At 41.3% G+C, this 18,442-nt stretch overlaps 4 protein-coding genes across 5 annotated transcripts in view; 1 reads left to right on the top strand and 3 right to left on the bottom strand.

The window, feature by feature from the left end:
- Nucleotides 1-11,622, bottom strand: part of LOC117225367 (pseudouridylate synthase RPUSD2) — a 284,921-nt gene extending 273,299 nt beyond the window's left edge. The window contains exons 1-2 of one of the 2 annotated variants that reach the window (XM_033478888.2): nt 11,363-11,622; nt 9,731-9,906 (exon numbers count right to left, since the gene is read on the bottom strand). In XM_033478888.2, coding sequence (XP_033334779.2) covers nt 9,731-9,906; nt 11,363-11,432 — 246 coding nt within the window. In that variant the 5' untranslated portion in view covers nt 11,433-11,622. Of the gene's footprint in view, nt 1-9,730; nt 9,907-11,317 lie in introns of both variants that reach the window. The other variant, XM_033478890.2, reaches the window with a different exon arrangement.
- Nucleotides 11,623-11,683: 61 nt separating this feature from the next.
- nesd (SHC binding and spindle associated nessun dorma) lies at nt 11,684-13,937 on the bottom strand. Its single transcript, XM_033478891.2, has 5 exons — nt 13,708-13,937; nt 12,716-13,633; nt 12,445-12,649; nt 12,111-12,374; nt 11,684-12,034 (listed from the first exon to the last, which is right to left on the bottom strand). Exons 2-5 carry the CDS (start codon nt 13,618-13,620, stop codon nt 11,786-11,788), a joined length of 1,623 nt encoding a protein of 540 aa, XP_033334782.1. The 5' UTR covers nt 13,621-13,633; nt 13,708-13,937; the 3' UTR covers nt 11,684-11,785.
- Nucleotides 13,938-13,991: 54 nt separating this feature from the next.
- Nucleotides 13,992-15,302, top strand: LOC117225374 (ADP-ribosylation factor-like protein 2-binding protein). Its single transcript, XM_033478899.2, has 5 exons — nt 13,992-14,161; nt 14,294-14,508; nt 14,580-14,665; nt 14,777-14,873; nt 14,933-15,302. Exons 1-5 carry the CDS (start codon nt 14,143-14,145, stop codon nt 15,020-15,022), a joined length of 507 nt encoding a protein of 168 aa, XP_033334790.1. The 5' UTR covers nt 13,992-14,142; the 3' UTR covers nt 15,023-15,302.
- On the bottom strand, nt 15,033-18,386 carry LOC117225364 (nuclear pore complex protein Nup93). Its single transcript, XM_033478883.2, has 6 exons — nt 18,091-18,386; nt 17,669-17,849; nt 16,315-17,603; nt 15,900-16,250; nt 15,713-15,830; nt 15,033-15,631 (listed from the first exon to the last, which is right to left on the bottom strand). The coding sequence occupies exons 1-6, from the start codon at nt 18,315-18,317 to the stop codon at nt 15,320-15,322; spliced, it is 2,478 nt and encodes an 825-aa protein (XP_033334774.2). The 5' UTR covers nt 18,318-18,386; the 3' UTR covers nt 15,033-15,319.
- Nucleotides 18,387-18,442: the final 56 nt, after the last annotated feature.

An 18,442-nucleotide genomic window follows, 5' to 3' on the forward strand; every position in this document is an offset into this window, starting at 1 on the left:
GTTCGTTAACAATTCGTTAACGTTCCTGGTACCGCAATAAAGTTGTTTTATTTATTGTTGTGCCGGCGTCGCCTGTAACAAGGCCAGCCGCGGGCTACGCCGAAGTTTACGGGCCAATAAATAATCTATTTCTTCGGGTTTTAGCACGTGCGGCTCCGGTTCACCGCCGTCGCTGGGTCTGCCGGGGTTTTAGGTATCTCTTGCGCTTTCTGGCTCCCCTCTCCTCTTCCTAGATCTTTATAGACCTCGGTAGTTCTCTTCACCTGTCTACGGCATCTTCCTTGATCTCCTCGAACGATCCGTCTGCTTCCTTTGCACGTACACGGAACGTTCTTGTCCTCACCGGACGTTTATGGACCTTTCCATCTCTTTGAACCATAGTAAAACAATAACGCCTCTATTTCGATCGCCTCCTAGGCATCCGCGCGTCTATTTAGCTCCCTCGTCGGCTTTGCGGAACAGTGGTATCTTCTACACGGAACAACTCCGTACAGCAACATTGTTCTCTCTACATTTCTGCATATCATCCTTCGTCTTATCAAACAAATTTTTTTCTCTTTTTCGTCGCTTGGATCAACTGTTTCTGTGCCCTTGCGTCTTTCTGACACCTCTTCGTGCAAATGATTACAAGTGGGCGTGGTTTGGTGGCCCCAGAATTCTAATGGTGCGACGCTCTACGGTGCAATCACCGCCTATATCTACTTGCACAATGATTAACCGAGCTACGACGAGCACCTGTCGCGCTTTCTCCGCGCATCTGTAACCCGTCAAACCCTCGTAGATCGTCTTTACTCCCTGCCATACCGTGGTAGAACGGTCCTACTAGTTTCTCCAGATCTCTGCAGCTCTATCCGGATCACAGCGGATCTCTTCCTTCCACCAAGAAAATTTCTGCTCGCTTCGTTTTATGCCTCCTTCATTCACGCCTCCTCCAAATCTCAGCGAAAGAAGCTCGTCGCGGATCCTCGCAAATCTGCCTCGCTCGCTTCGACCCGTCATAGATCTCTCTCGTTCCCTCTAGATCCGAGCTTCCTTTCTCTCCCTCTCTCTCTCTCCAGCGGATCTCTTTTGTTCGTGCTAGACGTCTTCAGACGCCTCCCATTCTCTCTAAATCTCCTCCGGCCTCTCTCGTTGTCTCCGTTCCCAGCCTCTAGATCCCTCCAGACCTTTCTTGCTCTATCTAGCTACGTCTAGATCTTCCTCGGCCCGCTCTGCGCGCCGCCGCGCCGGTTTTTCGGTGTTCGCGTCCGCGGGAAAACGCGTGGGGGACGGAGAGAATGCGGCTCCGGCCGTGCATCCGCGGAGCTAAGGCTCGAAATAAGCCGCAGCTGGAGCTGTCTAGGCTCTCTCTCTTCCTCTCTCTCTCTCTCTCTCTCTCTCTCCCTGCTTCCCTCCTCCGCCTTCTCTCGGTGGCATCATCGCCGCTATTGATTTATCTTTTGGCAATAGCTGGGCCCCGCTGCCGCGAATACGTCCGCGCGAACCTGACGCGTCTACGCACGCGTTGGCGCGACTACTGCCAACGTAAGCAGCACGTGATTTAACGCCGCGACGATAATTGTGCTGTCGAACCCGCTGACAAACGGTGTGACTTATCGCTAGAAAGATTCGACCGGCTTCGAGCCATCGAGGCCCCCCCGGTCCCTCCGCGCCCGGCTCCGGAGTAAACCGTGCCACGAATTCGCGAGACAATTTGCATTCGTGGAAATTGGCGTGTCTCGCCCCAATTGTAACCACCGGTCTCTCGGTATCCTATATAAAGTTCTATATAAAGTAATAAACAAGTGAAATGTGCGAGGCCACGAGATGTTCGATAAGTGCGGAAGAGTTCCTGAGCGATACGGAGGTAGGAATTGAGCTAATAAGGAAAGAGAGAGAGGAAGAAGGAAAAAGGAAAGGCAAGAGGAAGAAATTGAAGACTCAAAACCGAAACAAAAACCAATGAGACAGTGATATAGTGTAGATATACAAAAAAAAGAGAAGAATCAAATAGATTTATGCATAGTTTTATAGAAAAAATAGTAATAACTTAGTTTAAGTCGACGCAATTTAGTATAAAATAGTAAATCAACTTAGCATAGTTCAGAAATTAGAAATTAGAGCAAGCTTTGTTTGGTCAGAAAGACTGTATACGATGTATGTAAGAAAAAGAAAGTTGCAAACCGGAGGCCATCGTAAGCCAAAAGGCAAGGATTACATCGAATAGATAATATAAATAAATAGAAAAAATAAACAAATGGAATGATCGATAGCAAACAAATTATTCATTGGCTCAGAACGGAGCGGAAAGAAGTGGAAATAAGCGTTGGAAAGATGAGCAATTTCGAACACGTTTCAGCAGTATTCGATTTATATTGCTCTCGAAAAGATAGCCACGGTTAATTGGGCTTTAAAACCGCCGAGCATGGGCGGTTGCCATTTAGGAGCGCTGCCATTCGATTTAATTCCGTCCATAGCCTATCGCCGACTAAACAGAAAATCATGTTCCGTGCGAGATACGGAAAGAAAGAGAGGTGGGGGAGAGAGAGAGAGAGAGAGAGAGAGAGAGAGAGAGAGAGAGAGAGAGAGAGAGAGAGGAAACGGCCATGTATTTTTTGGCCGAAACGGTTTCGTAACGCGTCGAATAAAACGCGCGCGCATCGCAACATGATACATGCGAGCCATCGGCACTGGCGTGATCCGCATCAGGATAATTCACGATATTCACAGTCGAGCAATTTTCGGTGCAGCGAGGCGAGGCAATTTAATTTTAAAAGCAAGGCGCTCCATAATATATTATCGAAGCGTCGGCGAACGGAAGACAATGCGAACCGGTGTGCTGCCAACGATAATGCGGCCGGCACTCCCCCTTACCCCTCGTGCCGCCTCGGTTGAAACTAGTTGATCCAACTATTAACGAAAATTCCAACGTGGATGAAATATTTAATCGCCGCGTAACAGGTGGAGAGTACGCTCGACTGCAACCACCGTAGCCACGCGGTTTTAAAAGCCCGGATATGCTCGGCCAAATAGTTACAATGGCCACGGAAACGGTCCTCTTCGAGGTCGTCGCCGGCCGGGTGCCCGAACAGGCCCCTTCGTCCTCAGGAAGATATCTTTCATTCGTTTAACCCTTTGCTATCGCGGAGAACCGCGACATTACAAGAAGTAATAATTGAATTACTTTGAAATTCAATTATTTTATAATTTAATTGAATAACGATCTGAATTGCGAATTACAATGTAATTGAATTACAATATAATTGAATTACAACGTAATTGAATCACAATATAATTTAATTACTTTGTAATCTAATTCAACGACGATCTGAATTACGAATTACAATGTAATTGAATTGCTTTGTAATTTAATTCAACGACAATCTGAATTACGAATTACAGTGTAATTGTATCACAATATTATTGAACTGCTTTGTAATATCATTTAATGACGATCTGAATTAGGAATTACAATGTAATTGAATTGCTTTGTAATTTAATTCAACGACAATCTGAATTACGAATTACAGTGCAATTGTATCACAATATTATTGAACTGCTTTGTAATATCATTTAATGACGATCTGAATTAGGAATTACAATGTAATTTAATTGATTTGTAATTTAATTCAACGACAATCTGAATTACGAATTACAACGTAATTGTATCACAATATTATTGAACTGCTTTGTAATATCATTCAATGGCGATCTGAATTAGGAATTACAACGCAATTGAATCGCTTTGTAATTATAATTGTAACCACCGGTAAACATCACTGACAATCAGCGATGCATTAAGATATGCGGTCCAATGATACGCAAGCTTTCCGGAAGCTGGCTGGAAATTGTCGCGCGAAGGTTTAAAGAGGAGCGAAGCTCGAGGGGGTAGAATAGAGAAACGGCCTGCTGCGTTCTGAGAATACGACAGGCCTCGGCACTCGATTCGACAAAACTATTCCGAATACCCTCGCGGAACATTGGTTCGCGAAAGCGAAGAATACTAGCTGACACGCGTCGCCGTCGCGACGACGTCCCATCCCGGACAGCCCCGTGCGATATATTTAGTCGAACAGACGCGTCCCGAATGGCGCGAGAGTTTCGCTAGAGTGCCGCGGAACAAATGCACTGCAAAAGTGTCCGAATTAATGGCGCGCTATTCCGGGGGATAAGCGATACCCTCCTAGCGCCGAGATTTGAAGCGTTCGCTCGCCTATTCGCAATTCCCGCTGGCGAGACACCCTGCGGAGCGATCATTCGTCTTTTATTCTCAAGAACCGACTCGATCTCGTCGTCGTTCGAATAAATATTCCCGGGAAATTCTTTCGTTAACGTACGTAGGCATCTAGCACGGCGATTGTCCGAGACAAATTGGAACCGTACGAAAATATCGATGAATAATCGTCGCGCGTTTCGGGATCTTTTGTGCAGGGGAATAGTTTGTTGATGAACCAAAATATGTTGTATTAATAATTGTTCGTTCGAATAAATATTCCCGGGAAATTCTTTCGTTAACGTACGTAGGCATCTAACAAGACGATTGTCCGAGACAAATTGGAACCGTACGAAAATATCGATGAATAATTGCGCGTTTCGGGATCTTTAGTGCAGGGGAATAAATTAGTTGTTGATGAACCAAAATATGTTGTATTAAAATTCTGTCGTTTGTAATTCTTCGTCATACGATCGCGATCATCGTTAACCCTTTCGCGCCGAGCGAAATCGGGCGCATCCGCTCGACGACATGTGGGTACGGGCGCCGCATGTATGCGGCATCGAAATGAAGTGTATACAGAAGACGGAGGTGTGTAATTTGTAGCAAAAATGATAAAAAGATTGCGATGTTGAACTTCGTATAGATCCTTGCTTTCAACTATATATATCACACAGAACTATATTATTAGTTTCTACATATTATTATATTTTAATAATCTTCGTCTCCGTTGAGCGACGGTACTCCGGCGGATGGAGCTGCCGTAGCGAAAGGGTTAAAATAAGCGAAAGCGACGGTATTCGGGACAATCCCGATAATTGGGCTCCCTACCTTATGGTGTACATAAATCCCAGGATTCTGCAAATAAAAGCAAAGGATTCTGGGAGCACAAAGGCCCTAAGGGTATTGGCGATACGAAGGCGCAGAATTCTCAAAGGGTTCTGACGATGCAGCGGTCGAATATTCCAAAATCTCTCGGATATCAGAATTGCAACGGGCCAAAGTCGTAACGATACGAATTCAAGAAAGGTAGCAGAATTGCCAAGGATCTTGGGGAAAAGGATGAAGAAGACGGGCGAAACAGACTCCAAGAAAAGATCGCAGCCCCGGAAGCGAACGGGCTGGCTGCCTTTATGTTCAAAAATGGAACGTTCCGAGCCGGCCGGGGACTTTCATAGGTGGATAGCTTCTATTTACGGGGGGATCCGGCGGTCAGCTAAACATGATAAATGAATCCGCGACGATAAAACCGGCGGCGTCGGGATAAAACACGCCGGAAAAGGAGCACAATGTGTGCGTCCGCGGTCGGGAGTATAACTTCTAGGAAGATGCTGCGGTTTAACCAACGGCCAAGTATTCCCGGAGAAAAGAAGAAGAGCAAAGGGCCAAGCTAGGGAAATGGCTCGAGAGCCGACGAAACTCGCGACGCCGGTGGGATTTCGGAAATAAAGAGAAGAAAGATCCGGGGCGAGAGTTTATTGTCTCCTCGAGTGGAGAGGGTGCATGCGGTTTTTTCTGACAAAGCAAACAATAAAGCGTGGCCGGGCCGCTTCAACAGAAAAACTTCGAACGGGCTGCGCTTCCACCCCTTAATTCGACGAATTTCGTAGCGACAAACGCCCGAGAATTATTCAACCACGCGATACAAACGATCGTCGGAGGGAAAGCGAATAAAAAGGGAGAAACAAAGTGCGCGTAGAATAGATGTACCGTTTCTGGCCTGTGCGCCGCGTTTCTAGTCTTCTCTCTATTATTATTCATATTTTCTTATTTGAAGTTGCTTACAGTTCTTAGCAATCAACGTAACCCCAAACTAGTAAATATATTGTCTCTAGCGGACACGTAATAGTAACATGTAGTATTACAATACGTATGATCTAAGCATAACCTCTGGAAAAGAAAAAAGAAAGAAATTAGTGGAGAAAGAAAATTTAATGCAAATAGAATTAATAGCAAAACGGATGAAGCCGGAGAAAGCAGAGAGCAAATGAAGAAAAATCCGTGGCAAACGCGTATTTCACTATTTTTGTACCGTAATAATTCTTGAATCGTTTTGCAACCCTATTGCAAGTTAGATATTAAACCTAAAGGCATGTTAGGCATTTCCTAAAGGAATGATCCATTAAAATTTATAGATTCTTATGCTATACGAGACTTCGAGAATATTTGCGTTGAAATTTCTATAAATCCTTAACGTGGCCATAACCGGTACTCCTACCCTATGTCGATTTTTTTCCTCGGATCGTACACTTATCGAAAGTGGATCGAGCAATGAAAGGCGCAGCTCGAACGAAAGAACCTCGGGGACGGGACGGACAATGAATTAAAAGTCGAGGAAACTGGCGGAGGTGGTCGACAAATAAGAAAAGAACAGCGGAGAAGAGATTAACTTCCAAGGAGGAAGAAGGATGGTGGAACGGAACGGTGAATGGACCCGGAGAAGAAGAAGAAGAGAACGAGGAAGAACGTAAACAACGACGGGAAAGAAACGCGGAAGGAGTCATAATTCACGGTGCCGTGTCTCGGCGGGCCGAGAATGAAATAAAGGAGGACAGGAGTGATCGAAGGCGGCGGGAATCTGCCATGGGAGACAATTAAAAGCGTCGAGCAATCGAGGAGATTGTTTCCGATTTCCTGGAAAAATTACAAGTTCCGATTCGTTCGTTTTCCGCTTTCGATCAACTTTTCGGACCGAGTGTTTCGAAGCCGTGAACTCGCGAACTGCATCGATAAGCAATTTGTTGGATTTATGAATACGTAAATTCTCCCTAATCGACGCTCAGTTTGTACACAAAAAAATGGACAATTTGAAAAGAGGAGGTACAATTATTCGAGCGTTGCGGCTCGTTTTTATAATTATTCACATTTATCTCCTCTTCCCAAATTGTCCATTTTTGGGCACGATCTGAGCGTCAATTAGGGAGAATTTACTGTACTGCTTGATTTGGAAAAATACTTTCCGGGAATCATAGTTCTCCATCGATCGTGTCGATCGAATTCGCATGACACAATTGAGTGGGTTAGAATGATAGTGGCGTAAGTAACGTTTTCTTCATTATAAGAAAAGAAAAGTGTTATTTTTTTATAACATGTGGTATTGTTTACTGACCAAATTTATTCTTAAGATAATTTATATTTTAGTTATACAATTTAATTATAATTTATATAATTTATTTCACATGTCTTTTCAACATTTTGGCATCTACCGATACGAGATGCCTTGTATTAACGCTCGAAAATCAGATCTTTTTAGGACAAAAATATAACCCAGAATGCTTACATTGCTTACATGCTTACAGACAGTGAACTAACAATATTCCTGCTCCCTGTACATCCAAGTCCCGCAGTATGAGTGTTGAAACTTGAGAAAGTTTTTTTCCTCCGAGTCACGGAGGATTAAAAGTACAAGGCATCATTATCTTGCACTGGAAAGTTCGAATCGAAAAGCGACCAAATGAAAATCCTACCGTTAAAATTAGACTTAATTTAGCCGATGGAGGGCGACGAGCGAGGAAGCCAGCGGAAAATGAAAGAGGAGAGAAACAAAGAGAAAAAACGGCGTGGAACGAGAACGAGGGAAGGCGGAGAGAATGAAAGAACGACGAGAGGCCGATCAGTCATTCCGGAAGACACGCGGCCGCAAATAACTCGCGGTCAAAAGCATCGGCGGATGTGTTATGAGGCTCGTCCCTCTCTATTTCATTTTTTCTCCTCTGTTTTCGCCGTGTTTCTCTCGCGAAGCGTTCTGAGAGAGAAGGAAGGGGGAGAGAGAAACGGGTCTTTAACTCGGCCGCGAATAGGCCGGAAAGAACGACGACGGAGCTGTTCCACGGGATACTTTAAATCAGTTGGGCTCATTAACGTCACCGTTACGGTTTTTGCACTTAATCCTTTCTCCGCGAGCAGATTTTTGAGCGTGTCAAGCGGGGGCGGGACCGCGGCACGGTGAAATACCGTTCGTGTGTTTACATCGCCCGGAACAATCGGCGAACAAATGCCGGTTGTGTCGGAACGGCTGGTACACGCGCCGTGCCCGCCGACAACATGCTAAATCATGCGCCGCCACACCCCTCGAAATGCTCGATTTTGTTGGACAAAGGTATCCAGGCTTGAGAACACATTACCGAGCAACTCCGCGGATTTTAGAAAATTTGTGAACGGTCGAGTTTCAAGGGAATTTGATTTATCGCGGGAGAAGTTTGTTGCCCGGAACAGGCCTCGTTTTGTTGCGAAGACAAGTTTATCCGGGCGCGAGTTCGCGAGTTCCCGGAAAGTTTAATATAACAGAAACGGAAGTACAGTGTGTTTTTATAAATGGTGACAGATCGAGCATTTCGCAGCCGCAGCGAAGCTCGCGCGTCGACGCTCGGAAACGAGATTAGAGCGGGAAATCTGTGCGGCAAATTGATTGCAGGTTGAGGATCGGTTATGCCAGTTTGGACGGGAATGGCAACAGGAAATTGAGGATGAAGCGCCGACGTTAAACTGGGAGAATGGAGACTGAAGTTAGGACTTGAGGTCGAAATAAGAGAACGTAGTTAGAACTTGAAATCGAAGTTTCAGGCTGGAGATTAAGATTAAAGCTTACAGTGACACCTCGGGAATAGGGATCGATGTTGGAACTCGAGGTTGAAGGTAGCCGAGATTGAAATTAGAACGTGAATCTAAAACTCGTTGATAGAGAGAGAGAGGAAGAGTAGGGGGAAAGGGGGGGAGCTGAAGTTCGATCAACACGGAATCGTGAGAATGAAGATTTGAAGTCGGAACTCAGCGACGGTAGATCGATATTAATTCTTGAAGTTTGAGGTGATAATTAATGTCGGCCTGTGGAGAACAAGATTGTGAAAGTTTTGAGACCGATGCCAGTGATTCTGGTTGGAATTTGTTGTTGAAACTTCGGCTTGGGTATTAGGAATTTACGCGATATTCTACCGGTGCTTGTACGGGTTCCTCGAGTGAAGGTCTACAATACTTGAGCGCGAAGAAGCAGGCATATAAATCGCACAGTCTACGATGACCGATAAAGAATGCGGGTTCCCGATAACCGACCACGCAGCGAAAGGATCTGCGAGGATCGCGTGTGCCATCCCATTCCCTTTCTCTTCTCCGATATCGTTTCCTTTGGATTTTTAATTGGAGAACTAGACTACGATCGCAGCTCTACCATTGAACAGCATTATGCATAAAGTGCGAATAAATATTATCGCGAACCCTTGCATTCTTTTTCCGCGAAGATCTTTTAAACCGGGAGCACGGTTACGATGGACGGTGAAAGTAACAGGTCGAGAAGCGTTGCCTCACGTGATTACCGGGGGATGTGTGTAATTAAGTTAAACATTGCTTCTCGTTGGTGCTCTAGCAAGCGGATAGATTACGTCGATGCTAGAAATCTAGATGCTTTGTGCATTTGCCTAACAATTATTTCAATTATTCCATGCTTCGTGTAACGGACATTACTATCCGACGAATGTTCATTGATCATTGTTGTATCGTTAAACATATAGAACATTGAAAAACAAGATCAAGGACCTCACTCACCTCATCAATCTCCGACGTTGGCTCCTCGTAATCGGATTCCGTGTCCTTGAAGACGAAGATGCAGTCGGACGGTTCCAATCGACGGCTGTTACCAAACTGTGTTTGTCTATCCGACAATTGCTTCGGTGCAGACATTTCCACCATGGCCATACTATATATCACGGTCTTCGGATTCGCTACAATTAGAAATTTAACATTCTCAGTCACTGGTCTCCCTATCGAGCTTCAGCTACAAACGCTTCAAATAGTTCCTGGTTACATAATAATTTTCAAAACGCAATCCTCTAATGAATTCAAGTCTTCTAAAAGACACCATGGAAAGCCACCTATAAACGATTAATTTTGAAAAGCTGACAAAATGTTTTATTAGTTTTAACAAACGTTTCGTTGAGAAACAATGGATAGATTTTATATTCTAATACTCTTATTTCCTTTTCTATGTGTAGACGCGACATTAGTAAAATTCTAAACTATCCGTCATCCCATGAGAAAAGAAGAGCAGTAGAACATCATTAGTGGAATACCAAGCTCCTATTGCTTCTATTTCCGTACCTATAAATGCGCGTAAGAGGTTGAAAATCTAATTGGGACCAGGCAATTGATAAGCAGTATCTTGCACGACGGGCTTTCATTCATCATCAGATGAGCGCGAGCATTTAAATCGCGATACTTCATTGATCCGGATGCACGTGACACGGCCACATGGCCAGGTACTTGTGCCTTCATTTATAGACACGAGCAAACCCACAGTCTTAAACAAATACGGCAGCGGGAACGGTATGGATCAAATTATCGTTTGCGTCACGGCAATGTACCGTGCACGTGCGACGCGTTATCTGTTTCCACGCACAGGGTGTCCGAGAATTCATCGCGCAATTGTGTAAAGATTCAACAATTCTCTCACAGAAAATATAAGTAAAACATGCAGAATTAATTTTGTCCATACGAGGCTCTGTTTTTGAGGAAAATTACTATAAAATGTGACGAAGCACGTGCACTATTTGATCGTCTGGTCATGGCTTACTGCATCTACTTGTCTATCTAGACTCGATACTGTGTAAGCATTGCTGAAAAATATTTATTATACTTTGACGCAACTATTTGTAGATTTATATACATTCTTGGGACTATAATTTACAACTATCTACTCAATCGAAATGAATATTCAATATATTTACCAAGTGATTGCACATTTTAGGTTCGCTTTACAAATTCACTTTAAGGTTAAGTTCGATTTTTCTCGAGAAGCCACATACGAACAAATTTTACCCTACATTTTTAATTTAATTTTCCACTGCTTCTCCGGTTACATTATACTATTGAGACACCCCGTACGTGAACGTCAACACAGATATATACGTGACCGTATGTCGGCATTATTTCCCTCGACTGTACATGTTTGTAGGTTAGGTGATCCGGCTTGGTTTGGAAATGTATACCAGCAGAATGTACGAATACGAGAATCGTTGCAATGAATATGTCTTGCGTGCACATGCATTCGATAGATTCAGATCGTAAATTGCATCGTGTCTGACAGAAAAACTGAAGAAAAGGGTTACAGATACATGGTGAGGATAGAAAACAAACCTTAAATTTTAGCGGGACATTGTTGAAAATGGCAACTAAATATACCTGAATGTCGATTTATGAAACTAGCCTTAGATGTTTCTATCTGTAATTTACGTAGACGTGCTAACCACATTTAATAAATTACACACGGGATCGAACACTACACTTTGTTATCACTAAACGCGTGACAACAACTCGCGAAACTGAATGATGCTGCCATCGAACCGCAGCGTTTGGAACTAGCGAAAGAAGTTCCAGTTTATATTTCCACGCGCTTTTTGAACTTTTACGCCACTGTACTCGACGCTACTTCTTCTTCGCTACTACTTCGCTAATTCATACTTCAATCAATCTCAATGTCATACGAAAAATATTAAAATTGGGTATGACAAAAAAAATACAAAATTTGTATATTTTGTAGGAGCACCGATACATGCAATTTCGAATTGTAAATAGAAAATTGCGAAAGATTTGAAACTCGTCGAATTACTTCAAGGTTCTATCTTGTTTCGCAGAAGCGAATGCCGTTCCAGGTTTCAAAATAACGTCTCCTTTGCCATTCCCACCGAATTTGCAATCCTTCAACGAAATTTCGGACACACCGGCTAACAGTTCAGAACTACCAAATTTGCTTTCTGTCCCGTACAAATATTTTTGAGTCTCCAGCCGCAATGCGTATTCTTTGAACTGTTCTAGGAAGCAATTGCTTATCACCAGTTTTACATCGTCATACAGCTAAATAAACAACATAAAAAAATATAATAAACATTTCCAAATACGTAGAAGAAAAAGAATTAAGACAATTCCACACCTGTACACCTTCGACGCAGTTTTTAAAACTGCAATTGTTCATATACACCTCTCCTTTACTGTAGATGACCACGGCTGTACCAAGGCCGTCCAATACAGAATTCTCTATGATCAATTTTGCATTTGGTAGAACAACAACACCTAATTTAACTATACTTTGACTCAATGCGCATATTCGACAATTAACTATTTTCGTGGTTCCAGCTCTAACAATCACAACAGCTCTAAGATCCCCTGCGTCTATAGTAATACCTTCTAACAATACCTAAAAAATATATTTCATAAATGAAAAAGACTGGATATTAGGGCAGGAACAGTTGGATAAAATGGCGTACTTCGTTGCCAGAAAAATCCAGTAAAGATGGTGCGGTTTCAGTATCTTTAACAGAAATAACAGTACGTTCTACACTACTAATACCCCTAATTGTACCCCCCTCTTCTAAATTCCCAGCGCTCTTTATGTCATGAGTTCCCTCTCCAATTACGATTATGTCCCCTGAATCGCAAGCCTGTAGAGTCTCTTGTAAAGACCCGGATATTCTAAATAAAAAGGTAGCTTAATTAAACGTAAATAAATTAGATGTCTACAGAATTTTCAAAACATACTTAAAGTGTAACTCTGGAGTCAAATATGCTTGAGTTTTGCTTATAGCTTCCTTCATTTCTTCAAGAGTGCCACCCAGCCATACAAAGTACCCTTCTGTGCTTCTTTCTTTGCTATCTCTTCTCTGGAGTTTCTCACTGTTCAAGGAATCTGTTCTGTTCTTTACAAGGATCTCTCTCATGGCAGGATTCTCAAGAACTTCCATCTCCCTCTTGATTTGTTGCAGCCTGAAGTGAAGTTTCATTAATTGACATGCTGTTCCTCCATCTACCTCTTCATGAGACTCTTCTTCTTCAGAAATAGTGTCCTCCAATCTTGCTATCCTTTGCTGAACTTCCCTGCCCTCTCTTATCAAACTTCTAATGACATCGCTAGTTTCTTTACTGACAATGCTCCTCTTCATGTCAAAGAATAACCTGATCCTAGTTTCAAGATGTACAGACACCCAATCAGTGTTATCATCATCATCTATGTCCCATGGCATCCACAGGTAATTATAAAAGAATCGCAGTTGGTCAATGCAGCTGGCAGTGCCCTCCATATCTAATGCATTGTTTTCTTGCTTGTGAGTTGGATATAGTTCTACGAGTGGCACATCATATTTTTCTGGCAGATGAATTTCATCTTGAACAGCAATGATCTTAACCAATGCTGATAGATCAGTAAAATCAACTTGCTCCACTTCTACCACCACTATAGTTGGGTAATGGACCTGAAAGTCTTCACATACTAATCGAGGTATCTTCCACAATGCTCGCCAACCAGTAGGCTCTATTACAAGTTCCACATGATAAAACCATTCAGCTTTGATTTGGGAAGCGGGCACAATCTCATCTCTGCTAGACAATATTTCAGTCAGCTCAACCAGTCTCTCTTGAAGACTCTTGTCAAACGTATATATCTCCATTGATACGCGCGACCTACAATATTGAAAAATTAATTTCTGAAATTCTGAATGCGCTTGCGTAGTAATTTAATAATTCTAAGTGCTTACCTTTCGGTCGCGAATTTGATCTATAGAAATTTGAAATCTCTGTGACGTTTACTACAGAATAAGACACGTTTGTTTCTGCTTCTTTATCAATGTTTCAAAGCTATTCCACAGTATTTTGTAATAACTTCAAGTTCAAAGTATAAAATCACAATGCAGAATCGAAAAATTGAATAATTTGTTTGGCAATGTACCTTTGAAAAACTAACAGAACATTTTTAATTAATTCGTATGTGCGCTACAGTTAAACTGAGTTAAACGGCGACAAAAAATGTTAACTGCAGCATCGAAGACTCTGATTGGTCGTTCCTATTTCGATTCTCGTTTCCAATAATTATACACATGACATATCGATATTAGCTTTGTCAAATAGTTGTCCGTAGTCGGAATCTTCTAAGGCAATTTAAGAGTGCCTTATTTTCATTATCAAATAAAATCATGTCCGGAGAAATAATGGGTTTGTTTATGTCACTCTTATAAATAAATGTCGATATAATAGCTTCTTGAATTTGCCTTCCAAACTTTGTATGTGTTGTCACGTCAATAATTGGATATATAAACAAAATAATATGCCTAAATAATTTTTTAGACAGTTGCCTTTTTACAAGCGAGGATGAAAATACAGAACAGAGTGCGAAGAATGTGGAGGATAGGCTTTTCGATGAGATTATTGGTCATATAGAGGATATTTTGTTAGAAGACGAATTTCATACTATCCAAAAGAAATTTTTGGATCAGTATTGGGACATTTTTGAGCCAATAGACGAAAATAAATTAATTTACATGGACATCTTTAACGAATACGTTCGTATCTTAAAATGGCAAATTATATTTTTATGTATATATATATATATTATTTTTATTTTTTTTTTTAGAACAAAACTGTGGAAGATTACATTGTTAATTACTTACAAAAAGTAATACCTCATTTTAACATAAACATGTTCCTACAACTCTTAAGGTAAGCATTCAAATTGTATAGTTCGTGAAAGAGTTATAAATATGTTTAATATTTTATACATTCTAATATTAATAGAAGCATTCTTGTTTTCAATGTTATTAAATGTTTCAGTAACAGACAGAACGAATTGGAGGGTGAAGTTTTTGAAGTACTATCAACATTCACAGATTTTATGGCTTTCAAAGAAATGTTTCTTGATTATAGAGCTGTAAGCATTATCAAATAAAACATACAATAAAAGTCAATAATAATAATGAATGTTTTCAGGTGAAGGAAGGAAAAGTCCAAGACCTCAGCTCTGGAATATCCATTACGTGTTTAAAAACATATTCCAAAGACAATGATTCCACAAGATAAATATATAATATTTATCATAGGAACAAACTATCAAATATTTATTATATTCGTTCCGTAACGTTGAGTTATTAACTCTTAGAAAACAATACAATTTCTTGTTTACAAATCTCTTAATCGTTTAAGTTAAAATACAAAAAATATATACACTGCATCGACAATGCTCCAAGCATGAATAAAATAAAACACTGATTGGTTTTGTGCTTTGCGGGATCAGTATCTGCACAAATCTACCCACTATGTTATTTGAAGTACTCTGTCCAAAATAAAATAACGAAAAACACATTGAATTTTTTATGATCAGCACATAAGTATTTCCATTTGTACGAGTTTACTGTTGGTCTCATTTGGCATACGATAAGGAAGCGTTCCAGCGAAACTCGTTAACGCACGAGCTTGTTCACGAAGATCGAGAAGTTGTTGCTTCCTCGCTTCTTCATCTCCTGGCTCACCAGCTCGTAACTTTTGGTACTGACGATAGAGTATCGTCATAGTTGCCAAAAGAACATCCGCTAACGTGCCAGCCACTTCTGGCGACACGCGACGCAAAACATTCACTCTTTCATCGACCTCTTTTATGTGTAAAGGTAACAACTTGGACTCTGCGATGGTCTGTAATCAGCCAAAAGTATGTCTCTATATTTTTGCAGTTCCAAACGTTAGTGTTAATGCAGATAACTTGTTATATCTCACCCTAAGTGCACTCTGGTACTGTTCATTGTGAAACTGATCGAAAAATACCATTAGATGCTTCAATGTATGAAATGCTGAGACTAATTCTGATGGCGCTTGTACTTCAATCCCTTGATACCTGACGGTAAAACGGCTATTATATGTCACTGAACAAAGTTAATAATACTTTCCAATTTTCGAATATTACCTTGTACTTATGTCACTAGCAGTAACCTGCAATCGAGATCTCAATGCAGAAGACCTTTGGCTAACCACTTGTGCCAGAAGTGTGCACAATAAACTGAGAACTTTCTCATGATTACCAGCGAGATCATACATCGTTACAGCATCTTCTAAAAGACCTTTTCTGTACAGTGTATCCGCACTTATGTTTATCACGTCTTGCGTGTTGATTTGGAATTGATCTAAAACTCCTGGCACCCAACGATCTTTGTCTATCTTTCCAACTAATTGAGTTCTATTGGCCGGTGAGGAATCGACCACCATTTCTGCTGCTGAGGCAGCGAACATATTACGGTCATGTGGATCCTTCATGTTTCTAGAAATACAAATGATTAGATCAATCTTCCAAACTTCTAACTTACCAACTGTTGAGTACAAACCTTAATAAGAATAAATAATGTAAACATTCTTTTGGATCTGTGGAATTGAATCTCTTAACATAAAGTAATATCAATCTAGCAAAGTTTAATCTCCTTGCAGGTGGTTTATCTGCAGGATCAACGCTTAATAAAGGTGCTAGCACACTCTGACTAACACCTAATAAGTTGTGTTCGTGCATAGCAGCCGCTAAATGCACCGCATGTGGCAAATGTCTTGCTCCTGCACCTCTCGCTAGAAATTCTATTGCTGCCTCAAACTGCCCGGTCAGAAACAGCATTGAGAAGTATACGAACGGTTGCTCCTGTGCGCGGTAATAAGATTCTCCATATATTTCTGATATTGTAGTTTGCAAGTAATCCAATGTTAATTTATTTTCAGCATCTGGCTGATCCCTAACTTGACACAATTTTAGCCACAAATAATCGTCTGCTGTGCAAATCACGTCGGAATGCAAATCATCAGGCTCACACGGGACCAGTGCGCAGTACGCTACTCTTTTATATGGGTCAGTAACTGATCTAACATGTTTTCTATAGTGCAATTTCAGATTTGATTCAGCATAACTGCTGGGATGTCTCTCCGGATCATTGCACGCTTCTTCCAAAGCGACTTTGAACTCTGGGAACTCTGTATTGCACTGGTTAAGACACTGCAGTGCAGCTTTGTAGTCGCCAACCCTCATGCAGTAATAAACTAGAGGCCACAGTGGTTTGCCTTCTACCATAACATCTTCTAGCTCTCTTAGATTTTGTACTTTGACGCTTACAAAACTTTTCACTAATGGCACAGTGCCTGGAATGCCACCTCTCTTCGCCTGTGCCAAGTTTTCGCTAATAACCGAAGTTATAAAATCCCGGTATCTATTCTCTAAATATTTTCTGGCTTGTAATACAATCTTTTTTTCGACAATAGCAGTACTTCTGGACTTAATTTGATCTTCCCTTGGAATAGGTGGGATGTCCACCATATACTTTACCATTTGCCAGAGGTCTACAATCTTTTTATCATCAAATGACTCTGCAGCTTTGCAAAATGCATTGAACAGACTTGGTCTAGTTATTCCTCTGAGCACATGATCATTGTAATTTTGAAGTTCCTTGACATAAGCTACTTCTACACTCGACAAGCCACTAACAATGGATCCAGCTAGCTTTGTGCGCTGAGGGGTACCTCGCAGATCCACCAGCTCCCCTGATGGTGCTGTCATAGCATTAATTATCTCAAAGCGCATTTGCTTCCATTCACCCAGCATATGCTCCATTTGTTGAACTCTGGTGAGCTCAAATGTCTGGAATATGAACTAATTAGTCTAAAATCTTAACAAACAATTTTAAATACAATACAAATTCTTACATCTTTGTGAACTTGCTCAATGATTGACAAAATAGCATTTTCCTTTTCATTTCGAAGGTAACTGACTACGTCAGTGTCTGCAATAGGATCTAAAGGTTCAAAAGTACGCCTTGCGCTAAGTGAACTTAATTTTTGTGATATTTGAGGTAAATCAACACCTCGTGATCCCAGCAGAAGATGTCTGAAATTAAAAAGTAATCATATGTCATAATCTCTACAAAATAAACTATTATACCTGTAGCAGAAATAATCATGATTATGATATTTTCGCGCCAGAAATTTCCGGTGACCTTAGGTTATGTTATGCTAAAAAATGATAATTCATTATCGAATAAATTTCACATTGCAAGCATAAATTCTGATAGGAATGTACAAGGAGTGTTTCGGCATTTTATAAATAATAATGTTTAAAGTATTCTTACGCCTGAACTTGATTATCCTGAGTGCCGGTCTGCGTGACACGGGACCAGAGTTCGTTCGAGGCTTCTAATATTTGTCGAAGATTTCTCTCGACCTGGGGAAGTTCCTCAGTACCTTCGACAGCGGCAGATAATTGTTCTGCTGATCGTAACAGTTCACTGAAGCCAGGATCGCCTGACAGACGCGAAGAATCCGTGTTCAACATATCGATGTGTACAAAGTCGTTCATATTTAAAACTTAAAACACGATGCTTACAGTTCCAGAAATCGCGGGATGAACATATAGTCCGTGGATGAAACTGAAAAAATTCCTAGGGAGTTTTGATTTTCCCACAGAATAGATTGTTCGCACCT

Source organism: Megalopta genalis, chromosome 2 (genome assembly GCF_051020955.1).
Source record: "Megalopta genalis isolate 19385.01 chromosome 2, iyMegGena1_principal, whole genome shotgun sequence".
Classification (NCBI taxonomy): domain Eukaryota; kingdom Metazoa; phylum Arthropoda; class Insecta; order Hymenoptera; family Halictidae; genus Megalopta; species Megalopta genalis.